Source organism: Ixodes scapularis, unplaced genomic scaffold (assembly GCF_016920785.2).
Source record: "Ixodes scapularis isolate PalLabHiFi unplaced genomic scaffold, ASM1692078v2 PGA_scaffold2__306_contigs__length_199485367, whole genome shotgun sequence".
Taxonomy (NCBI): Eukaryota; Metazoa; Arthropoda; class Arachnida; order Ixodida; family Ixodidae; genus Ixodes; species Ixodes scapularis.
In genome coordinates, this window is record NW_024609857.1 from 140,351,367 (window position 1) to 140,377,621 (window position 26,255).

The following is a 26,255-nucleotide window of genomic DNA, read 5'->3' on the forward strand; positions in this document are numbered from 1 at the left end:
ATTGAAGAATCTACCTAATTAAGTGTACTACATGTCTTTTCGGGAACTTCGCAGGACTCGCCCCGGTTCTTGAGATAAGGCGCTGAAGTTAGCTACTGTGACAGAATCCCTCTCCGAAGGAGAAAACCGGCGATAATTTGAAGAACTAGGCTTGCTCTTAGAATCTGCCGTGAATCAATGTTACGGCTTGAAATATTTTAAATACATAGCCAAATATATGAACTGTTTGATTTCTTTATTCATAGAACCCCTACAGCGCCTAGAAGGCATTATTGCAGGGGGCGAATAATAACGAAAAGAACATATCAGCATTTGCAGCACAAACCATACATTCCTGTAAAGGGGTGTCCAAACAGGACACTACAAAACGCACGACTCCGACAAATCGTGAAAATTGAAGCGGACGCGCCCGCTTCAATTTTCACGATTTGTCGGAGTCGTGTGTTTTGTAGTGTCCTGTTTGGACACCCCTTAAAGCGTTTCAGTCCTTGACCGTTTTCACAAAAAAACCAATTTTTGCAGACCTCCGTTCTAGTACAGTATTCGCGTATCATGTGCACATGATCATTACGTTTGGAAAAATAATTTGGTTTTAAAAGGTATGATGAGCTATTAATACCAGTAGCTTCATAATAAATGTTGTATAAAAATTTCAACCGCAAATCTTTTCGCCGAAGACCCAATGACGTCCAGCCTAGTGATTGTTTCATGTTAGTTACACTAGAAAAACGGTCGTACTGGCCCAGGACGAAGCGTACGTGCCGCACGATTTTGTATTTTTTCCAAGCCATCAACGCGATTTTTTTTGGAAGGGTCCCACACAGTGCATGCGTAATCTAGAAGTGCCTTACATAGGCAAGATATGCTAGTTCTTTTATTTTTTGTGTAGCGTTTTTTAGGCTCCTTTGGACAACGCCCAGTGCGCGACCCGCCCTCATAATGACATCATAAATCTGCGAATCCCACGTGCAATCGGATGACAGAATGACTTCAAGGTATTTTACTTTATAACCATTCGTTACTAGCTCATTGCTTAAATAATGCTGTGTGTCAATTTTTTTTTTTACGCGTGAAGCTAACATGAACACATTTCTTTACGTTAAGTTGCATCCCCCATTCACCGCACCAATGTTCTATTCGATGTAGGTCAACCTGCAGTTGTCCGGAACCCTCCCCGTTCTTTATACGCGTATACACAGCGCAATCATCTGCAAATAATCTCTGCTGGGAAGTTACATTGACATGAATATCGTTGATAAAAATTAAGAATAACAATGGCCCCAGAACCGACCCTGTGGTACACCAAACGTAACTTCAGCAAGATTAGACGACTCGCCGTTTAAAATTACACATTGCTGACGCGAACTCAAGTATGACTAAATCCATTTTAGTGTGGTAATATCTATGCTCAAAAAATTCAATTTGTGAAGTGAACGAGTGCGACACTGTGTCAAACGCTTTCCTCTAATAAAAAAAAAAACAAACACAATCAGTCTGTTCACCCTTATCTACGGACATCACAAGATCATGATAGAGCTCGGTTAGTTGCGTGACACAAGAATAACCTCTCCTAAATCCATTTTCTGAATCCATGAAAAAATTATTGTAACTATGATGCTGCATTATCTGGCTATACAAAATGTGCTCAAGTAGTTTGCAACAAATTGATGTTAAAGAAATTGGCCTGTAATTTGTAACATCTTTTTGGGGTCCCTTCTTGTGTATTGGTATTACATGAGCTACTTTCCAATCATTCGGTAATGACCCCTCAGGCAAAGACTGGTTGAAGATTATAAAAAGATACGGGGCAATGGCGCGAGCACAGCGCTTCAGAACCCTAGGCGAAATTCGATCAGGGTCAATCGCTTTAGTCTCGTCTAAATTTTTTAGTAGCTTTAGGACTCCCTCGACACCAGCCTCGACTGGAGGCATATCATCGTATCTGTTTGTAAGCGTTACTGGCGTTATATTGTTCGCAGGCAAAAATACCGATTGAAAATATTCATTAAAGATGCAAGCTTTTTGACGGGCATCTGTAATTAGTTCGTTATTTAATAACAGGTCAGGTATTCCCATCTGCTCATTTCCGCAACGTTTCATAAACTTCCAGAACTGTTTATTGTTACTTTTCATTCCGTCTTCGAGCCGCTGTAGGTAACCGTCTTTTGCTTTCCTTGCGGTGACTTTGTACTTCGTCGTCAGTTCTTTCAGTTTCCCATGGTTTACTGCTGACTTTTTCTTTTTGTACCCTGCGTAAGCACGCTTGCGTTTTTTTTTTCTTAATCGTAGAACACTTCCGTTGACCCACGGTTTTGCTCTATTTTTTTTTTTAATTTGGATGCATCAATACATGGTATGTATTTCTCTGTTAGCTTCATCACTCTCTGCCTAAACAGTAACCACGTGTTGTGCACATCTGAACTTTTCTATATTGGAGATGGGCGCTGATATAAGAGGTTGCTAAATTGAGGTTCTTTTACAAATTCTGACCAGAAAGAGAAAATCGCGAGGTAGAATTGATGTGCTTTGACCAAGACATGTCTTGCGAGAAAAGAAGACCAGGTACTTGCATTCAGAATCTCTTTCCAGTGTGTAGACATTGAATGACTATGTGAACATGGAAGGGAGCGTACGCTTAGAAAAAGACAATAATACGGATTTTCTAACGTTTATTATCATTTCCCAGTTGTTACAGCAGGTGCAGAAGCTTGCAAATGAACTGTTAAGGAAGTTATGGTCTTCAGGGGAGTTAATCGTGTGGTACAGGACGCAGTCTTCAGCGTAAAGTCGTATTTTAGTGGAAATGCTACGTGGGAAATCTTTGATGTAAAGCAAGAAAAGAAGCGGAGCGAGAACAGAGCCTTGTGGGACATATGACGACACGCCGACTATAGAAGACTTTGACGAGTTGAAGCATGCATACTGTGAGCGATTGGAAAGAAAACTTGACATCCAGGTAACAAGGGAAGGGTTGTTTAGTAGCACATTAAGGCTCTGCAAAAGTTTAGAGGGAGGAACGGTATCGAAGGTTTTAGATAGATCTATGAATATCACATCCATTTGGTTGCCAATGTCAAAAGACTATGTGATGTCGCGAGTAAATTCAATAGGTTGTGAAATTGTGCTGTATCCGCGTCAAAACTCGTGTTGAAGATCGCATAAAATGTTGTTAGTTTAAAAGAAGACCATGATGTGTTTGCAGATAATGTGTTCTAATAATTTGCATAAATGAGATGCTAATGAAATTTTCCTGTAATTAGTTAACGAATGTTTGTCACCGGATTTATACAATGGAAGGACTTTTGCAAGTTTCCAAAACGAGGGAACTGTCGCGGTTGACAGCGATTTCTGAAAAATAATAGCGAGGTACCGACTAGTCCAAAGAGAATACCGAACAAGAAATGAATTATGAATGTTGTCAGGGCCAGGGCTTTTTTAGTATCTAAATTCAACACCGCGTTTAGCACGCCCTCATAACACACAGTTACATCACCAATTGTAGACTGTGATTTATTATTGAAAGGAGAAATTTCGAAATTTTCAATTGTAAACACCGATTGGAAGTATGTATTAAACGCAGTGGCGATTGTTAGTCGGTCGCTACTGGCCCCGTCATGAATCGTAAAAGAGCCTGAAGTAGAACTACTGGGTAAAATCGATTGCCAAAATTGGCGTGGGTTGCTTTTCATTAAATTTTGCAGTGTAACTCGAAAATAGAAATTCTTGGTTGAGTTAGTTTTAAGTCGAAGTTCCTCCTTCGCTTCGTTAAACTGGGTAATCTTCTCTGGATCACCGGAACGTTTTATACGCCGGAGTTTATTGACACGACGTGATAAATGCAATATTTCTCGCGTTAACCAAGGAATAAAAATATTTTTTTTTCTTAGTTTTGGTACACACGAAACGCTGAATACAGACTTCAACAATCTGTTCAAAAAAACTAACCAGAAAATGCACATCACTGGAGATACTTAGCTGCTCGAAGCTATCAAAGGAACCACTTAGGATATCAATAATTGACATATCGTCTGCACGGTTAAAGTCGTGAAACGCGGAATAAACTGTACGCGTTTTTGGAACAAAAAAAGCGATTGAAACCAAAACAGCCTTGTGATCCGATATGCCATCAACGTCCTCACAATTAAAACCGTTTTCAAGAGAGATGAACTAATGAAAACCAAGTCTTAGACTGACGTCTGTCTAGTACACTGCTGGACCACTTTTTTTAGATCACATGACAACGAAAAATTTAGCAACTCTCTACATATTGGAGCATTGTGACCGGTAATTGATAAAGAAGACCACTGAAGGCCAGGCAGATTGAAATCGCCCATACGGATTAGATTTGAGGAATAGAAATTGTGCATGCGCATAAAGTCACACAGGACCTCTGTCTGATCGATAGGGGTACCAGGCGGACGGTAAACGACGCCAACTACTATGGACATAATTTCAAAGTAAAGCTTGCACCGTACTGATCCAATTTCGGAAGGTCCTTGAATCACAGAAAACTTTATGTCGGACCGTAAGAAAATAGCAACACCACCGCTTCTAACGAGATTTCTATCGCCTCTAATCACACAATATAATCCGGTGCTGTTACTTCGGCATAGTATATATCGTCATGTAGCCATGTTTTCACGACGCCAACAACGTGAGCGGAGTGGGAGGAAACTAATGAAAGAAAGTTGGGAAATTTGTTTATTAAGCTTCTAGGGCATTAACATTCAGAACATGAAGGTCTTGGCAACCACGCCAGAGTCAACAAGGACCGGTACAAGAGGCTGCAACGGTAGCCTCAGGAGTGCGTTTAGCAGACTTCAGTAATGCGTTGTTGGTGTCATCCCAATTATATCTATCGTTATCAATAAATACGTGGTCCAAACGAATCCGGACATTAGAGCCATTGTTCCGGAAAGTAGAAGACGCGTCCCACATTTTTTTTTTTCCGAATTGAACGCCCGTGAGGAGAGAAATCTTCCGATATACGAAACTCCGAGCCTTTATGCGTGACAAAGTTCTTCAGAGCACGAAGTCTTTCACGAAAATCTAACAACTTAATAATGACGGGGCGTGAACGAGCGTCCTGTCTTAATTCTACCAAGTCTATGACACCTTTCCATTTGCGGGCAATTCATTGCCAGTTTCTCCGAGAAAAATTTCGAGATAGGCCGGACATCAGCGCTTCATTATTTTCAAAGCTGTATGTTGGGCTAGTTGGTATTGGTCTTGGGTTGCCAAAGGCATGATAGCGCTTTTTTGGACGAGGACAAAAGAAAGAAAGACAAGACAGACACGAGCGCTGACTGCAACTATTTAATCAACATGGAAATGAGGCATATATACACGCTTCGATCCTATCAATCAACCAACCCCAGGCCTAGCCGCCACTTGCATGAACTGCACCTCCTTATCGAAAAGGTCGATAGATGCAACGCTGACACACCCCAGCCCTGCCCTTTTTATTGTTCTTAAATGTTCTTCGTTGGATCCATGTTTCATCGCTTCACTCCTTGCCAACGCCGCCTGTATGGCTCGCACGCTTACGTTTTGCATACGCTGTAAGCACTTGCCCGAAGAAATTATGCGGCTGTTTGGCGGGTTCCTTCCGTCAGCCGGTCATGGAACAAGAATTCTGAAGGTCCTGAGATCTGAATGGCGACGGCAAGTGCGTCTCTACAAGGATCTGCTGTGCTCCATTCTTCGGGACCCTGGCAAGCCGGATTCGGACAGCCGACGACTGCGGGAGTTCTTCGGCATCGTGGACCGGTGCACGGAATTCATCTGGCAGCAGTCGCTGACTCGTCTTAGAGGCAGCGTACCCAAGAAACGTCCAGTGGTTACTTGCAACGTCAGGACTGTAAGTGATGTGCAGCTCCCTGAGGACGCTAGACGGGTACTTGCTTTAGGGCCTAAGTTTGCAGTTGAACCGGTTATGAGTGCTCCGGAACTTCTAGGGCTTGTCCGGGATGTCTCTAGGTGCGCTCCAGAGGACGAAATTAAGAGGTGCATATCTGAGGGTGTGGATGCGTTACCCCGTAAAAAACCGGCATCGTCCCGTCTGCCAGTTAGACGTGTCGTCTCTTGGTTAAGGGAACGCCACTTGTCGGTCCTTCCCGCTGATAAAGAAGGGGGTTTTGTTGTTTTAACCGAGGGGGAATTCGGAGGGAAAGCCCTCGATGCTATCACCTCCGTGTTCAATCTACGGCAGGATGTGCCCCTGAAAAAACTGAAGGGAGAGGGGAAGCGTCTTTGTAATAGGTTAAACCTGACCCGCTTGGCTAAAAGCGTTGAAAGTTGCAGAAGTGGTTGTTTACAGATTATGTTCAGTGTGAAAACACATAAGGAAGACTGGCCTTTGAGGGTCATAGTTTCTGAGCATGGCACTTGGCAAAAGTCGATTGCCTTGTGGTTGCAAGATAAACTAAAGATCCTTACCATTGACGACCCGTTTTTAGTCAGGAGCTCTGACGAAGTGGTGGATTTTTTGAAGATGAACGCTGACGTAGGTTTTTTAGCATGTTCATTGGACATTAAAGATCTTTATTACTCCTTACCACATGACAAACTACGAAGTTGCGTTGAGGATTGTATTCAGGGGTATGGGGTTGTGGCTTTTCAAAACGCTGTGGGCGTGACGGTGGATGACTTTTTAGATCTACTCTCGTTTTATCTTAAGTCTACTTTCGCGGAATGGAACAAAGACACGTACCTCCAAAAGGAAGGTATTTGTATCGGCTCATGTCTAGCGCCAATTTTAAGTGACATTTTTTTAGCGTATCATGACAGAGTCCTTTCGGACTGCCTGAGCGATTTTAACGTAAGGAAGTGTTTTAGATTTGTTGATGATTTTTTAGTATTTCTTAACTGCGACTCGACACATTTCCATTCGGTGGTGGATAGTCTTTTAACTGTGTTTAGTGATGCCCTTCATCCCCTGAAACTTACACATGAAGTGCCCGTAGAGGGTGTCATTCGTTTCCTCGACATCAGGCTTACTTTCGTCGAGAATCATGTATGTTGGATGTATCAACCTAGAGCCAACAAGCCCCTGCTGCCTTTTAATTCGTCCCACTCAAAACTGGTTAAGAGAGGGATTGTTAATTTGTGCTTCAAGAACGCCCTTCATAAGTCATGTCACCATGTGACACATTTGAGTGTCCAGGAGCAGTCTGAACGTCTGTTGGCGGCTGGTTACCCGGAGGCTGTACTGGTGTCGGTAGCCGAGGTGATCCTTAAGAGGCTTCGAGCTAAGGGCAACACCCGTCCAGAAGAGGCCAGGAGTAAACAAAGGATTGCAGTCGTGCCTTATATGCACAAGACGGCGCATAACTTAAAGAAAATAGCAAGCCGCATAAACACTAAGGTGGTCTTTTCTGCGCCAGAGAAGCTAGCCAGGCTGAGTCATTTGACGAACCCTTTCCGCAAAGCCTCGCTGGGTTGTGTGATTAGGCACCGAAATCCGTTTGTCGTTTGTGTTGAGGGTGTTGTATATCAGATTCCCTTAACATGCGGTAAGAAATATGTAGGTCAGACTGGGAGATGCCTGAACGATAGGCTCCGAGAACATAGCCTAAACATCAAAAACTATCGGGATGGCCACCTTTCAATGCATTGCCATGACTGCGGGTGCAAGCCTTTGTTTGACTCATGCTCCGTACTCGCTAGACATAAAAATAGAACTGTTAGGGAGATTATCGAAGCAGACGAAATAAAAAGGGCAGGGCTGGGGTGTGTCAGCGTTGCATCTATCGACCTTTTCGATAAGGAGGTGCAGTTCATGCAAGTGGCGGCTAGGCTTGGGGTTGGTTGATTGATAGGATCGAAGCGTGTATATATGCCTCATTTCCATGTTGATTAAATAGTTGCAGTCAGCGCTCGTGTCTGTCTTGTCTTTCTTTCTTTTGTCCTCGTCCAAAAAAGCGCTACCATGCCTTTGGCAACCCAAGATCATTATTTTCGTTAACTTTCTCTGAGAGTCCGTGCAAGATAGGATTGTTTCTGCGGGAGCGGTTTTCAAAGTCGATATTTCTTGAAACGAGCGTATCTACCACATCAGTGAGTGATTTAAACTCAGTGAGAAAATTAACAGCAGGTTCCCCAGAGTCACCAGACTTCTTACTCAAAGTCTCAAGAGCAGCCACACGTGACTCGAGAGCATCAAATCGGGAGTTCACTGAAAGGTGAAATAACTTGATCTCTGCAATATCTTGAGCCAGTTTCCTCTGACCTGCGAGCAATCGAGCAAACATGTTTGCCACCGAGGGCTGGTCGCCAACATCTGCATAGTCGCCATCACTACCACAACCATCTGCAGCCGTCGAGTGCTCAGTAGTCGAATTGTGTCTAGATCGTGTGCTGGGCCCCGGGTTAGCTTGGCTATTCTTGCTCATATTACTCGGTCCTTGGGTTGGTATCGACATCCCCGCTCAAGAGAAGGCTACTCAAGCAATGTACGAATTCAGAGCAAACGTCAACGAAACATAGAAGGTGGCCGTAACCATGTGGGCGAGGAAACAGCAGGAACAAACAACGAAGTCGTGTACGTGTCTTCATTGCATTCATATGTAAATGGTATAGATGTATAGTTGTCGTAAAGATAACAGCTGCGCTGGTCCTCCATCTTCACGTAAAATGAATGGACTCTACAATTTTTTTCTTCTTAGGCAGCGTTTAGAGTTTTAGGCTATTAGCATTCTAACGACTGGCGCTCGTCGCTTCGCCTCTCCTGTGGTTGCTACAGCTTTTGTCACCGCGTAACAAACCAACAAACACACAGTGAGAGCCGTCAATTCTGTTTTACATTAGCTTTTTTTCTTACCAGTATTGTTTGGCGACAAAAAAAAAAAAAAAAAAAAAAAAAACTTTCCAGCCTCTAGGCACAGTCCGATATACTCCGTTCCACCTTATGACGGAGGGCGGCGGACGCTACCAGCCATTGCAGCCGATCCGGCGGTCTGAACGATTCACCAGACTACAGAACCTGCACGCCGCGGCGCCTCTTCCAAAGATCACGGGGCAGTGTACGCCTCCGTGCCGACGTGGACGACGCCAAGTCCTGCTGGACACGCAAGAGAAATTTATTTATATGTTTTATTGTTATTGTAATGTCTTCGCGTCACTCTCGTTTGCTCAGTCAACACTGCGCTGCTAACGCCACCATCGCGAATGGTTATTTGACTTCGCACTGCCACCCGCAAATATAGGCGCGGCTCAGATTTTATCACGCCGAACCGTTTTCCAATGAATCGGTAGCCGCCATACGAAACTACGGTTTCGTTCCGGTTCGGCTTGAATATCGCACGTTCAATTTTGGTCACGGTTTTTTACCGGTTTGGTAAAAAAAGAATAACGGTTTTGCTCGGGTTTTCGGTTCGGGTCCGGATTCGGTTCAACATCCTGGGTATAACGCGCTCGTAAACGGCGAAGGTGGCATTGCTCTATGGAAATATTCTTGGTAAACCTTCTTCCAGTTATCTTATTATACATTGAACATCATGCCAGTGTAAAAAGATACCCGTGAAAGGAGTCAAATTGGAAGCCGATGTCTCACCGCGAGATTTCCGCCTGCAAACCCCTTTCAGCCGAACTGATGCTGTGGTAAATGTTGTATTAGGTTGGGATCAAAGACTGCACCTGTCTGGGGGTCCGGGTGGCCTTGTAGCTGGCCTTGCGTATCATGCGCACGTTCTTGTTGTCGTACACCCGCCGAATAGCGACGAAGGCGAGCTTGATGAGGCGGGTGAACAGCTTGCCCAGGTCAGCGAGCACCATGAGCAGCAGGGGAATGCCGAAGAAGGCGTACGCTATGGTGGCCGCCCGACCCGCGTTCGTGCTCGGAGCGATGTTGCCGTAGCCTGCGAAGAGTCGCCCGTCACCATTGCACGCACCGACGAATGAGTTATTTCGTAAAATTTGCTTGTCGCAGCTCACTGCGCGACTATGGACAGCCTTGGAGCAAGGCTATAGCTGATGAAACAAAGTAAAACAAATAATTTATACGAAGAACGGTCTGGTCCGCTCATTTGCACTAGACAGGGCGCCTACAGCGCTCATGTCATCCCCTGGCGAAGAAGACATCCCGCATCCGAGAGAACGTATCTGCACCCCCCCTTCACGTTTTCGCGCTGCGCCGAGAGAGGGGGCTGCCACCGAACGCACCGAGATACCAGATTCGCCAAGACAGCAGAGACGGCTGTCTCCGATGGCTCGACGGGTTTCCACGACGATAGATGGCGGCAGCCACCCTACCCATTACGCAGAAGAAAATCCCGTGGATGCGCGCGTCCAGCCTTTCCAGCTACACAAAAGCCATCAACAGCAGAAGCCAGGTCGACGTGAATTGTTCCTGGATCTATATAAGACATTTCATAAAGTCCCCCACAATAAGCATCTTTTACAATTGAACGCAGTTCTTAACTCATACAAACTAGTAAAATGTTTAGCCCCCTACCTATAGAAGTGAGAAAATTTAATTTGGAGTTTTGTGTTGTCCGCTCGGTTTTTTCTCCCCGCTCCTGGGTTAGCATGTTACTATTGAACCACCTCGCTTGCACTCTTGCTTTAGAAATATAGTATGTATATTTTAAAGGTTATCAACCTCAGTTCATGCCCGTTGACTCCGGGGTTCCCTCGGGCCATCTCTAGGGACTCTTGCTTTTTCTACCTTACATTAATATTAACTAAAAAAAAAACATACATGTCAACATTAGATTATTCTGGGACGATTGTGTTTTATAAAATGATGTTAAATCTTCTCAAGATAAAACTATCTGAAACAATTGTTTAAAAGGACACTCGCCTGGAGTCGGGATTTCCTAATGAAATTAAATAGCTCAAAACAATGCCAATGTCAATCACGCGTACAAAAACGTACCATGGAGTTCTCGTACACTATTGATGGGCAAATAGTTGAAAAGGTCCAAGAATACAAGTACTTAGGATTAAATTTTTATAACAAATTATTATGAGATGAGCACATTGACTCTTTTCTGACCAAAACAACCCACTGGCTTGGGTCCTTGAAACGTCTCTTGGAGTTTTCTTCATCTAATTCTAATTCACAAAACTAACTGTTTACAAAAATTTATTACGACCTCTTTTAGAATATGCCAAAGTTCTGTGGGACTCATACACGAAAATCAACTCTAGTAAGTTACAAAATGAACGACGAAAAGCGATAAGGTGTATTTCCAACAAATATGAGGTGCTGAGTTCGCACTTAGCATGAGTGTGGCAGGCACACTTGCCCGAGCTGAGTAAAAGAGCGCGGGTGCACAGACTGGAAGTTTCATTCTAAACGAGTTACAAAACGTATCAGCTTTTCAAGAAGCTTAAACACGCGCCTTGTCATGCGCGTTTGTTACTACAGTGTTCGGTAAACTGGGTTTTATTTTGTTACAAGTGCAAATCTGTATTCGTGTCGCCATTGATTTTTTTCCAATATTTCATCGATGTTATGCTGCGCCTTCCCTACCACAGTTCCGCTTGAACAAAGTAGTAATACTAAATAAATAAAAAAATATTGCTTTCTGATATGAGCCCTGGTATACTGCTTACAACACTGACTAGAATGGAAATAAAACCGCAAAAACTTCACTTGCCAGTATCAATGGGTCATCGGATACAATCTGAATAATGCGTATAGGCCAAAGAAGTACCACTTGCAGATCATGAGCCGTTAGTGATATAATGACGAACATTTATTTTTTTTTTCTCTTTTTTTAATGCACGGAATGAGCAGGAAGTTGCAACCAATTAAAGGGTAACTGCGGTACATTTCTTTCGATTTGAGGGTTACGACTGCTTTTAGCGAAGGAAGTGTCCCTAAATTACAATGTGCCAGTTTTGTTTCGATGCCTTGTGTAGTTTTGTAGATGTTCTATCTCAAACGCTTGATTCGAAAGTAAACGGAGAAACTGAAACTACCGGCTCAAGCATGATGGCAACCCATGTGATCAGCTGCATGGTCATCGTGTGACGCAAAGTATGAGTTGCAGTACCGCGAAACGTGCGATTTTACGTTTTGCGCTCAGCTCCGACCAGCCACGTGTGATTCTGCGGCTGTTTTACTGCTTTGTTTTGCAAATATAAAACATCTCTATATTCATAAAGTTGCCGACCTAAAAGTTGCCGACCTAAAAGTTGCCGACCTAAAAGTTTGCCACGATGAACGCAGGCTCCATAACGAGCCCCCACATATCTTTTCAGAAAAGCTACAATCTTGGTGGTGTAGAATGCACGTTGCAGAAGTGTTGTGGAAGCTAATCGTAAGCTCGCGTTGAGCAGTAACTCACTAAACTATTTCCGCCAGTGAATGCCACCTTCGAGCGAGCAGGGAGTCAATATATTGACTCCCTGCCCTGCTCTCTGTTGTTCCGAGCTGGTGTGCACAAACGTGAAAACAGCGCTTTGTCTGTGCACTTCTTTCACTTGCCCTTTGTTCAATTCTTTGCGCTGTTTTCACGTTTGACGATGTTAAACCAACTAACCCAACTTACCGCCTTGTCAAACATTTATTCCTATACTTCGTTTCACCTTATCTGCGAGCGAAGCCAAAGCTAAAAGCGCGAGACCAGCGCTTTTTGCGTTTCTCTCCAGCTCGCGCGCTCGAGCAAAGCCTGAACGCACGGAGATTTCGCGCTCGCGCTTCCAGCTTTGCCTTCGCTCGCACATAAGGTGAAACGAAGTATAGTCTGAAATTGTTTCAGCATTTCAGACACTTTAGCGCACGACATGCAGTTCCGTTATCTTATAAGTGTGGGCATCAAGTCTCATTTGTGAAGTCCCCGAACAATGCCGTGGTTCTTACTGTTCGTCTACTTGTTAGGGTGTTGCCAACATTCCTCTTTCCAATACTCCTTGTGCTGCTCTGTTGGCATTATGTTTGGTCCATGGTGGAAGAAACGCATTTAGGTTATGCCAGTCGCCGCTCTTCCCGCGGGGAGGGAGCGAAGAGATCGTGTTCGGAGCTAGCCTCGAACCAGGAGTGGTTAGTTCCGCTCCGCCGCGGAGGGCGCTGCGGTATGGGGTTCCTCCTCGGCAGCCACGGTGTTGGCGGCGGTGGGGTGGTGTGGTGGTGGTGTGTGGCCACTGGCCAGTGGCTGGCCTTGTTTTTTTTCCTTTGGTGCTGTGCCGATCACGGGTGCCAACATCATGCACGAAGGTGAGTTTTATCTCGAAGAAGAAAAATCCATGTATAAGGATGGGAAAGGAGTGCTTCGTTCAAAACTGAAATTCGGGGTAGCGGAATTGCACAGAGCGAGTGCCCTTGTTTACGGCTCCATCGAATGACGCTCGCCTGGAGAAGTGGTGGAAGAAATGCGGTTTGGGAGGGACCCCATACTTAGGCGCCATCTATCCCCGTGCGAGTGAAGCTTGGAGCACGGTGGAAGAAACACGGTTTGGGAGGGACCCCATACTTGGGCGCCATCTATCCCCGTGCGAGTGAAGCGCGCTCGGTACCCGAACATAATCTGGCCGGCGCGTCGGACGGAGAGTCATCACCTTAATGTGTTTGTTCCACCGTGGTTTGGTCGTAGTTATCCGTGGGCATAACTCGACTTGGAATGTAGAGCGTGCTGGTGAAGATAATATAAATCTCACTTTCACCAGTTCGTTGGGCTCCTTCCATCTCCCCCCCCCCCCCCTTTTTTTTTTTCCCCCTCAATTCTCTATGCTTTTCCTTTCTCTTCCCGATAGCGCGTCCCTCACCCCCCTCCTTCTTCGGGAGAAAGTTCCCGGCCCGTCGGAGTGTCATTAAACGTTTGTTGCCAGTTGGGAAATCGCCTTGTCCGTCCTTTTGTTTTGTGTTCTTCCCATTATTTATATTATATCTGTACGATTATTTCATTCGGGATATTTGTTTAGTCTGCTAACTCGAGTCGTTTGGGATTTCCTTCTTAATAAACAGAATGAGTGGCAGCGCCAGTAGCCTTTGAAAAACATCTTGCGCACTTCTTATCGCACTTTTTAAAAGATCGTATTGGGTTTTAATACAGCGTCGTAAGGTGCACGCCTGCGGCGGATGAATTCCAACATCTGCGGTAGGCGTGGACGCGGTGCCTTTCTATTTTGGGTAATCACGCGCTTCGGAAGAAACAGAGTGCGGGCGATTTGCCCTATTTTCGTCTTCCGTTTGCTCCGTGTGGCTCGCTTTGTTTGGGATCGAAGGGGCCCGGCGAACGCTGCTCTTTTTCGGGCACCCTCCATTCTTTCGTTCTCAGAGGCCGTTCTCATGTTTTGAGCGAGGCCCGTGGAACACGTCCGCGCCAGGGTCTCGGGGCGGACGCTTGTTTTCCCCGTACTGAAACAAGGACGGCCAAGGGAGGAGAGAGAGAAAGGGAAGTGCGCAATGACGTCATAGGTAGTGTCAGCACTCGGGGGTAATAACGGCAGGCAAAAATAGTGCTTCGTTGCCTCCGTATTCACGACCTATGCTCTGGACCACGGTGGAAGACGAGAGAGGTGTTTGAACGGCGCCGCCTCGCCACGGAGCAAGAGTGTCGAAGAACGCTCCCAGTTCTGACAAACGCCGTGAGATGGCGCTGCATGACAGGAGCTCGATGAACCGTCCTTATTCGCACACACGTTTTCAAGGCCGCGAGGTGCGCGACCACGACTGCGCGCCGAGCCCCAACCCGGCAGTGCCCCGCCGGGAGTTGCGCGAAGCCCGAGTGGAACTTCGATCCCCTTTCTGGCCTTGTCCGATTTCCTTGACTATTCTTTGCTTCGACCTGTGTACCAAATGTCACCAGGGACCCCGGGGTCAGATTTTGGTAATCGCGAGAAAGATCTAATGCAGGGGACAGATGAGCGATGACGGGCGCCACGCGGTAATTTTTGTAGCAACTTCCGTTGACGCTGTGATGTGGCAACATGGTATAGGCCCACGTCAGGGCGTCCGCGCAAGTGGCTATGGAAATTGCCTACGGCGCCCGTTTTCATCTTTCATATGTCCCCTGCTTAATTCGCCTACCGCGAAGCGAGCGAATATAGCGTTCGTAGACGACTCGTCTGCTAACGCGAGCGAATAACGCGGTTTCTTTGGTACGAAGCGCCATTCACAGGCGGTAATAAAAAATGCAAATATCGTGCATTGTCTACTAGCATATCCGGAAAACGTTGGCCGTCTGCTGCGGACCAAGCGCCGCGGTGAAGTGATCGGAAGCAGGCTGAAATTGTCATTGTCTGCTATTTCACGTTGGAAGTAACTGACAACCCGCGCTTCACTGGCAAATCTCGAGATGTTCTGCTGCCGTACAGGCTTTAATCGACCGCGGTCGATGAAAGAGTACTAATAGACCCGTTGCTAAATTTGATGCGCCGTCCGTGGCGTCCAAAAAGAATGCCCGGAAGGTTATGTACATAACCGGTTGTTGCCGACGACGGACGCGATGGGGGAAACGCGGGCCAGCGGCCAGCAAATCGCTACCCTCTCTCTCTCTCTTTGTTTTCAGTGTCACGTGGTAGGTGCTATGGATAAGCGAGGGGCTTACAAGACGTTGTTCGTGGCACACTGGGATTTTTGCAAAAGGTCTATCGGCGCGACAACGGCCTCGCGCTGAAGCTGACCGAGAACGCAGAGTTCGACAAGCGTCTCAAGAGTGCGTTAAAATTGTCGAAGCATTATGGAGTTTTTGTAGAGCGTTCCTGTGCGCCGAGAAAGAGAGAGAGAGGAGGAGATGAGAGCTTGAGGGGACGTCAGAACGCCGAGCTCTGGTTGGAACGATTAGTGGGTAGGCCTAAAGCTAGCTGCCTGATTGTTTCCACTGCACTTTTCTAACGCGTTAGAACGCGAAACGCCGGCGTCCCGCGTTTGGCTTTCGCAATCGAACGCGTTAGAAAAGTGCAGTGGAGACAAATGCAGCTAGCTTTAGGCCTACCCACTAATCGTTCCAATCAGAGCTCGGCTCTCTTACTTCTCCGCGCGCGATGATCTCCTCCTCACCGTCTTTTTCTCGGCGCATAGCTCCGATCACCGAGATTACCGGACACCTTTTCCTAATTTCACCGAAGTCAAGTGACCTGGATCATAAATTTTCGGTGCCCAAAGTCTACGGCCAGGGTTCCCGTGACGTCGTCATTCCTCCAAATGCCGACGAATCTCACGATGGGTCATTCGCGCTTTGCATGGTTCAGTGGCGACGATCCAACAAAAAATCCCTGATGAGAACACAATCTTTCGCAACTTGTTCTCGTGTGCATTTATTTATGCATTAAAATCTACGAGAAAGTTGTATGTTGTATGTTCATTATTTTTGACAATGTCTAAAAAGATTGGCGGCTCCGAATTTTTTTTTTTTATTGTTTGATTTACGTAACAAAAAGAAAAAAGAAAATCTTATTGTCTCTTGACTTTTCAGGGGTTATTGCTGGTCTATTCATTTCGAGGCGGAACGTAAAGCTATTGATGATTTGGAATAAAAGTGCCGAAACTTCCTCGATGAAGTGCTTGACATCGAGAAAAGCTCCCCGGCTTCCGAACCTGATATTGCGCTCTTTATTTTGAGCTGTTCAGCTATAAGAAAACCGTCATGAACCGTCTGGAAGAACCGTCACGAAGGACCGCCGCGAAGGAGCGCCGCAAAGCACTGTGACATAACGTGAGATTGATAACACCATGTGACACCATGATGTCACTCGACATCGTGACGTCACAAGAAACCATGACGCCGCGTAACACAGAGCTCAAAGTCACATGACGTCATGTGCACAGCTCATTTACGAGGCATTCTGTTCTCCCCGGTTTTTGTCAACATGATAGAGGAAGCCAGTGTAAATGTTTCATGTCGCCGGTTGGCGAGGCCCATGCTGACAAGGTGTGTCCAGCGGGTCTCCAAGTGCTCTTTCTCGCCGGCTCGCCTGCTGGGACTTGTCCGAACAACCGTGTCTGCTTCTGCGGTATACGTAAGCTGTGTTCCAAACAAAGTAGTTATTAATCGTTGAGACAGCGGAAGTTTAGTCTGTTGAAATATAGCCCCGTTGTTATCCACTGTAGACGAGAACTATAGCCAGTTCAGTAAGGCCTTAGGCTAGGAGTCGTACTGCATTGGCTAAATTTCTCGTCTACAGTGGGCAACAACATGGCCATATTCTTGCAAATTTCGTCGATTGAGACACGACCGCACGCCGATACGATGCTCTGCTGTGCTCATTTCTTCTTGGAAGAGCCCTGGATTGTGTAAGCTTGAGCCAGGGAGGAGGAAAAATAGAGCTCTCGCTTGGTGGCTTCAAAGCTGACCTTGCCGGCGTTCGTCAATGTTTGTTATTCCTCGCCGGGTTGCGCTAACAAAATGTAAAATGGTTTATTTGCAACAGCTGGCTGCCGGTTTCCTCCTGACTTTACTTTATTTTACCCTTTTTGCCTCGTTCGAGTTAGGCAGCTTGCCCCAACACCGTCGAATATAGCGAGGTTCGCTCGGAAAGTTTACAACGAAATTTCGGCATTTTGAGGACGAGTAAAAAAAGAAACAAAAAAGCTCGAGGTACGCCTAACCATTTCTTATGAGTTGTGAATGCGAAAGCATGCAAGCCGCTTGTCCGCTTCCTTTGTCGTCTGCTGCGTACTAGCGCGCGCGAGCTTCGGGGTCTCGGAGGCCATGGCGCAGCGGCCAATGGGAGCCCCGTCGACGCGCGCCAGCCAATGGAACCGAAGGCGATCGCGGAAACTAGGAGTCGTTTGCGCGTTTCAAACTGATGACGCCAGCTCGCTCCATGAGACAGCTAATGCTTTCGCTTTAAAAAAATTAAAGCCATTTACAAATCTCTGCAATACGAAATTAGAGCGCAGCTCTTGAGGAGGAGGGGAGGATACGGAGGGGAGGATATGCCCCTCTTCCTCCTTCGTACCCTCTCCCCTCCTCCTCTTCCTTCATCCCCTGCTCTCCCCTCATCCTCTAATTCACTTTCCCCGCTAAATTTAGCGGGGAAAATGACGTCACATGAATTGGTGTCACGTCACCTATGAACAAATTCAGTTTTTCCACTAGACTTAGCGGGAAAATTGACGTCACGTGACCTCAATGCCAAGTCGATTCCCCGCTAAATTTAGAGGGGAACTGAATTGGTGTTGAGGTCACGTGACGTCAATTTTTCCGCTAAATTTAGCGCGGTTACGCCAACGCCGACGCCGACGCCTCGAAACACGGAAACGAACGCCTAAAGCCCAGATAGCCAGCCGCAGCCAGGGTATGTAGGCTCTATGTAGGAAGAGCCGCGCTCTAAAAAACAAACAAATAAGTTTTAACCTGAAACTTACAGTAAAGATACGCGTAATTGGTGCTACCTAGTGGTTTTTTTTTTTTTTTTTTCACCGACCAACGGCGATTTTAAGCCTTCCAGTACACTCCTTTGAAGAGCATAAATGTGTGATACGTATATTTGAATATACACCAATTCGCAACTGTGGCTTCACACCGCCGTGGTGACGCTTCTCTCAGCACGGCGCTCGAAAACAGTCCACTTCACGCGAACTTGGTTTCTTCGCGCACGCAGTGCCCGCTCCCGATGTGGGAAGACGAGGACTTGCCTGTCGGCAGCGTGTCACTCTTGGTATTTAGGTACCAGTGTGGAATGCAAATTAATGGCGTACTCTAGGGTCAATCGCAGGCGAAACCCAGCCGGCGGAACCGGCTCGGTCTAGCCGGCGTAAAGTGAAAGACATTCCAAAAGAATATCGCGGCACCGCCCCGCCCAGCTACGTCATCAAGTTTTGCGGAGGAGATATCGAATGAAAACGTTCGCTTTTGTCCTTGAAACTACACCGCAACAAAGGAGTTTCTAGGCCAGTAACGTTGCGTGCGAGTATCCTTGAGTCCCACTAGTGGCAGTAAGCACGTAAAAACCGAAAAACATTCCAAATGAATATCGTTGCTCCGCCCTCGCACTCAACGCCACTGGCCAAGAACTTCCTTTGTTGCGCTGTAATTTCGAGGACAAAAGCGAGTGTTTTCATTCAATCTCTCCTTCGCAAAACCTGATGACGTACCTGGGCGGTCGCAGTACCGCCCGGTGACGATATTTGAATGCGGCTCATAGATTGGACCCGAGCACTGCGTGAGCACTCGATTCGGGCTCGTGATAATAGCTGGACAAACATTCGGATAGTGGCCCGTGTCCAATCGCTGCAATGACGACAATAACCGAACCATTACAATGTCTGGAACTCGGCGCGTGTCCTGTACCTTGCCAACCCCAGCGCGTAGATGATCAACATTGGCGGCATATAATCGGCTCCAGATCACGTGGCCGCTTGTTCTGGCTGCAAATTGAGTTGACGTTGCTCTTTTTTTTTTTTTTTTCTGCGACTTTGATTACGTCTGGTGAAAAACGAACGGGTGTTTCACAGATCATTAACATCAGGGTTCCGGTCTAAGTGGTATTTGCGCAAAGTACAAAAATATTTGCATCGCCCTTTTAACGTCTCTGTGCATAGCATGCTTGGAAACTACACTTGGCCACAAACTGGAGCTGAACTTACCGCCACAGCACGCAGTTTTCAGCCAGACGTACAAGGCAACTCTGGCTAATGCAGTTAGTATTAGGGATGTCGCGAACCACCCTAGGTTCGATTTCGAAAGGTTTCGATATTTGCGAAGCGAACTGAGGTTCGATTTCGAAAAATTTCGATATTTTCGTACCGACCGAGGTTCGATTTAAAAAAATTCGCAACTTTTGTCCATAGCGGAGTTTCGAATTCGAAAAGTTCGAAGCTTTCACGGTTTCTAAAATTTCGAATTCGAATATTTCGAATATTTTTTTACTTCAGGTTCGATAAATTCGAAGATTTCGAAATTCTTTGTAAAAAAGATTCGAAAAATTCGAACGCTTCGAATTTGTATAGACATGAAGTTCGAACAATTCGAAGATTTCGAATTTCTTTTTCCATAAAGTTCGAAAAGTTCGAAGGTTTCGATTCTGTTTTAACGCTAAATTAAAAAAAAAAAATTTTTTTTTCAAAGATTTTGAATTACTTTTTAGTCCAAATTTTCAAAGTTCGAAGTCCGATTTTCAAGTTTTTCCACAGTTTCAGTTTCAAATAACGTTTTCACGACTCACTGGTTTTCACAAAATCAAGTTTAGAAAAGTTAGGGTGTGATATCTAGATTCTGCGAAGTTGGTCAGGCAATTAAATGAGACGACGAGTGTCCCGGACGTGCTAGAATATTTGCCAGTGCAGAATTGTGACCGCCAGCCCCGGGGGGGGGGGGGGGAGGCCTTTAACCTGCATCACGCAGTAGTGATTGCACGAACACACCGTTTTACGAGACTCTTCCAGTTCGAAACGGCCAGGGGCGAGCAGGAGGTTGAGGCTCAGAAAAACCGTGAAGCGACCTGGCAAACTAGCTCGCCACCCCTTGCACGCTGGTAGTAATCCGATCCGGTGAAGTTTATAATTGTCCTGGAGGTTTATTTTCTGGGACGGAGGAATCGCCTCGCAAAAAGCACAAAAGCCGACACAACTCGAGGTCGAGGAGCGTTCTACCATACAAGTGGCGTCGGAAGAGGAAAAACGGGGGGAAAGAGGGTAGCGGGGGGGGGGGGGGGGGGGGGGGGGTCTTCAGCCTCCTTCTTCCCCTTGCAGGTATTTCGGACTGTTAAAGAAAACAATACGGGGAAAGAGGGCGTGGTCGAGCTTATTTTAATCTGAAATTATTTATGCATATGTATAGCTAATGTCGCTCTTCACTGCATAAAAGGTTGCGTAGATGGTCATTGTTAGAAACTCGTTGTCAGAAGGCACTGCTCGTCACATGCTTAGTGGTTCGGAAGTTCAAAGCTGTCTTTTCGACCTAAACACCTGTGCCGATAGTAACAAAAGAAAAAAAAAAATAAATAAATGCGGGAATGAAAAGCAGGAGAAAAAAAAAAAAAAAAACTATCAAGAATTCGTCGGAAGTGTTCTATTCTTGCATATTCAGAGGTTCAGAACTTCGAAACAAGTTTCTTTTACCAAAGTGTGTACAGGCTAAAAGAAACACGTCCCAGGAACGTGAAGCGAAAAAAAAAAAAGTTTTCTTTTAATGACGTGCTGAATTTGAACACTACTAGAAATCTTCTCCCATGAGTTAATTTATTCCTTAACGTGAAAAAAACAATAAATATATTATTTTGTATTCTGCAGATGGCAATGATATGTACTGTCTGTGGTGTTAATTTAAATGCGATACCTCAAACAACTTAGACGAAAATAAATATCAAGTTTAGGTCATAATTGCATGCAGATACATGTTTGGACATTTCTTCGAAACTCACGTTGAATAACAATAATCACATCTTAAAACGGCACTTACCTAGGCTATACATAGATCATTCTTAAAAAAGTATAACTTATCTACCATGAATAGCTCCGGCTGCAGCGTGCTTCAAATCTGGCACAAACGATAATCGTCAAAAACCCGTCGTCCTTCCTCGCCCCTTCGGCGATTTATTTCTTTAAACCTAAGCATGCCAGAACATTGAAATAAACGACATTGTCTTTCGTAAGGAACGCAGCACCGCGTGTAAAAGTTCGAGAAAAAAAAATTACGAATGTACCCCACTACTTGAAATCAAATGAAACCGTCCGCCGGTCTTTCGAAGTTCGACGAACGTCGAACTTTTACCCTAAAAGTTCGAAGTTCGTCGAACTTCTGACTTTTCAGAGGTCGAAAGTTCGAAACTTTTCGAATTCTCTTGATAAATAAGTTCGAAAGTTCGAAATTCATCGAATGTTTTGGTCAGTCAAGTTCGAAAGTTCGACAAGCATCGAACCTTGCAGCGCAATAAATTCGAAAGTTCGAAAAAGATCGAATTTTTTAGCGTAATAAGTTCGACGGTTCGAAAAGCGTCGAACTTCTTAGCTTAACAAGTTCGAAAATTCGACCTCCGTCGAATTTTACGATATAAACAATTCGAAAAATCGAAATCTTTCGAACCTTTCGAACCGCTTGATTCGATCATCGAAACTTCGATTCGAAAAAAGTTCGCGGCATCCCTAGTTAGTATATATACCTAATTGCAGCAGTGCTGTGAGGTGGTAAGGCTGACCACAACAGATACACATCGAGGTGCTGTTTCTCAAAGCGAAAAGTTTATTTCGATATATCTTGTTTTAATTTGTGAACAACAGCCAATGATAAAACTGGACACAAGTAACTTCGACCGTAAAAAGTTCGAGCAGAGGACTGGAATGATAACTCCAAGACAATGACTGCCAGTTGCCAATCTCATCCTGCGGTTTTTAACAGCAGAACTCTACCGATGAGATGAGAGGTAAAGACATATTATGTATTCTAATTGAGAGAAACAAAAATATGCAGCCCGACTCAATTGCCCTAAATAAAATCCACCCCCCCCCCCCTCCGAAAAAAAAAAGAAGTAAAAAAAAAAAAGAAAGAAACATTCCTGTTTAGTGGCGTTGGAACAGTGGAGAGGTAGCTGGGCAGACATTTTTCTGAATGGGGCACTTCTAAACAACTCTTTCCCCTCCCCCCTCTCCACCACACTCTTTCTGTCGTCCCTCCTTGTCTCAAACACTTACGAACACCCTGGCATTACCACTTTAAGACTAAAAAACATTGCAGTAAAGCCTGCTTGCAAAACTACTCTTTGGCCGATTCGAGTGCATGTATCTGTTTGATCACTTCTACAGAAAATTCGTCAAAAAATGGGGAGCTTCGATTTTGCCCTCAGAAAGATAACATCATTAAGAACTATACAAAAAAAAATGAATTTTTTTTAAATCACACTAAATATATTGCCATATAAATTTCCAACAACACAAAACTTTAAAGTATAAAACAGAGAGGACGAGGACGGGAACAGGACATCTTTCATCCTGTTCCCGTCCTCGTCCTCTCTGTTTTATACTTTCAAGTTTTGTATCTATTAACCAACACGCTCGTTTTGAATTGTAACTGACAACGTTTTTCGAGCCATGTTTCGTCCAAACCCCAACTAATGAAAGATGTCCTGTTCCCGTCCTCGTCCTCTCTGTTTTATACTTTCAAGTTTTGTATCTATTAACCAACACGCTCGTTTTGAATTGTAACTGACAACGTTTTTCGAGCCATGTTTCGTCCAAACCCCAACTAATGAAAGATGTCCTGTTCCCGTCCTCGTCCTCTCTGTTTTATACTTTCAAGTTTTGTATCTATTAACCAACACGCTCGTTTTGAATTGTAACTGACAACGTTTTTCGAGCCATGTTTCGTCCAAACCCCAACTGCATGAAAGATGTCCTGTTCCCGTCCTCGTCCTCTCTGTTTTATACTTTCAAGTTTTGTATCTATTAACCAACACGCTCGTTTTGAATTGTAACTGACAACGTTTTTCGAGCCATGTTTCGTCCAAACCCCAACTAATGAAAGATGTCCTGTTCCCGTCCTCGTCCTCTCTGTTTTATACTTTCAAGTTTTGTATCTATTAACCAACACGCTCGTTTTGAATTGTAACTGACAACGTTTTTCGAGCCATGTTTCGTCCAAACCCCAACTAATGAAAGATGTCCTGTTCCCGTCCTCGTCCTCTCTGTTTTATACTTTCAAGTTTTGTATCTATTAACCAACACGCTCGTTTTGAATTGTAACTGACAACGTTTTTCGAGCCATGTTTCGTCCAAACCCCAACTAATGAAAGATGTCCTGTTCCCGTCCTCGTCCTCTCTGTTTTATACTTTCAAGTTTTGTATCTATTAACCAACACGCTCGTTTTGAATTGTAACTGACAACGTTTTTCGAGCCATGTTTCGTCCAAACCCCAACTAATGAAAGATGTCCTGTTCCCGTCCTCGTCCTCTCTGTTTTATACTTTCAAGTTTTGTATCTATTAACCAACACGCTCGTTTTGAATTGTAACTGACAACGTTTTTCGAGCCATGTTTCGTCCAAACCCCAACTAATGAAAGATGTCCTGTTCCCGTCCTCGCCCTCTCTGTTTTATACTTTCAAGTTTTGTATCTATTAACCAACACGCTCGTTTTGAATTGTAACTGACAACGTTTTTCGAGCCATGTTTCGTCCAAACCCCAACTAATGAAAGATGTCCTGTTCCCGTCCTCGTCCTCTCTGTTTTATACTTTCAAGTTTTGTATCTATTAACCAACACGCTCGTTTTGAATTGTAACTGACAACGTTTTTCGAGCCATGTTTCGTCCAAACCCCAACTGCATGAAAGATGTCCTGTTCCCGTCCTCGTCCTCTCTGTTTTATACTTTCAAGTTTTGTATCTATTAACCAACACGCTCGTTTTGAATTGTAATATAAATTTCCGACGAAATAAAAAAATACAAATGAGGTAATGTAAATAAATTAAACTAAAATTGTTCATGTCAATAGAACTTGTACAGGCCTGCAGGCGTATAGTATTTAATAAGCAAAATGTACGATGAATCCTAAGATACGAGGCTCCGAATATGTCACCAAAACGTCAAAGCTGCGATGTTATGCTATTTTTTTTTTATTTCTGGTTAAAATATGCCAAAGCAGTTTAGATTGAAGGGGTAAAATAGGCTATGCGCTATACATTTATAAAATTGATAAAACTGGGTACAAATATCAAGCAACTTAAATGTATCATTTCACGTTGCTTCCCTTCAAAATCTTTCTTTAAAAAAAGCAAAAAAAAAAGTATTTCTCAATAAAAAAAAAAAGATATATATACGAAAAAATAGTCAGAGTGCATGCGAGCTGGTGTAAGTTGAACATGAGCGATGCGTACTCTAAGTGTCTGGAAGTTTACACGATGCCTGCCACGACGTCCAAACACGTCATTGACGTTCTACGGTCTCTTTTACCTACTTTTGCCCTACCGAAAATACTTTTCTCTGATAACGCGCCAAATCTTGCTTTAAACAAAATAAACAAGTTTTTGAAGAAAAAAAAACCGGCATCAGGCATCACATTAGTGCACCATATCATCCTGCAACTAACGGGCATGCAGAACAGTTGGTGTGCGAAACAAAAAAAAAAAAAGCCCTTTTGAAGCTTACGGAAGAAGCAGTTCAGTGAAGAATCGCCAGGTTGTTGTTCCAGCAGCACGCGACGGTCTCATCTTACACGGTAAAAACACCCGCCGAAGCAATATTCGGCGGACGAAGAGCCACGCCCCTCGATCTCATGATACTATGGCCTACGAACGAAGATCGAGAGATTCCCAGATCGAGAGTAATGGCAGTTTATTCGGACGGACAACTCGTCTACGTAAGGAATTTCAGCGGAAGTCGGGCCTTCCATGTCAAACTTGAGTAGAAAAGGCTCTATGTTGGTTGACCAGAAGGTGTCATCTCTCTGAATACGTTGGATATCAATGCCCTTGAGTGTAAATATAACTAAATCACAAAACTCTCTTTGTGTATTGTGTAACTGCCCTTGTATTTGATAGTAGGAGCTATGGTGGTGATTTGGACCTTTCACACCAGGCTCCTTTTTCTTATTTTTCGCCTCATACTCCTTTGCGGTTTAAGTATGCTTCAAGAATCTTTTGGAACGGGGACACTTTACGTCAACGAGGCCATTTGTTCCAAGTAGTATATCAGGGAATGCTGCTAGAAATCCGTCCCTCCTATTAACGAATAAGCCGCACTTCTGCACTGTGCAGTTTTCCTGTTCCACGTACAGTTGTAAAGCAGCATCCTCATTGATTCTACCATATTATGTTGCGAGTGAAGAAAGTCTTTGGGTACACGATACTGGAAACAAGTCTGGCACTGTACGTTGTGGTTCTACACCCACTAATGTCGTCCTCCTTATAGAGCCTCATCATGTGATCATTACCTCGTCACCTCATATTGCTCTTCATCAACAGTAAGTACAATAGGCTACCGCCATATTACAATCCAAGAATTGAAAAATTGAGTCGTTCAGTCCTTCAACAAGTTTATTATTTATATAATGCTATTACGTTACATTACCTCGAGACGATCGACGTCCATCGTCGATCTTCAACTACTTATACCTGTATATAAATTAGACGCACAAGGGGGGGGGGGGGGGGGGTCGGGTCGGTGGCCAAGTGCATGGTTTAGCGCACACCAGCTCGGAGCACTTGGAGCGAAAGCTCGCGCTGCAGAAGCCACCCCGCCCCTGCCCGTTTCGATTTGGAAGAGCATCGTACCGGCGTGCGGTCGTGTATCACTACTGCGTGGTGCACGTTAAAGACCCCAGGTTTGCGGTTGTACCGCACTGGCTAAATTCCTCATCTACAGCTGAGAGTCAGACGCCCACTAAGGCGGACTAACTTCCGGCTCTATAAACATACACACAACAATTTGCAAT

General features: G+C 44.8%; 1 protein-coding gene across 1 annotated transcript in view; it reads right to left on the bottom strand.

The window, feature by feature from the left end:
• Nucleotides 1–26,255, bottom strand: part of LOC120843867 (potassium channel subfamily K member 18) — a 37,985-nt gene that overhangs the window by 6,580 nt on the left and 5,150 nt on the right. Inside the window, exon 2 of the mRNA XM_040215323.3 lies at nucleotides 9,637–9,857. Within this exon, the coding sequence (XP_040071257.2) occupies nucleotides 9,637–9,857 (221 nt within the window). The remainder of the gene's footprint in view (nucleotides 1–9,636; nucleotides 9,858–26,255) is intronic.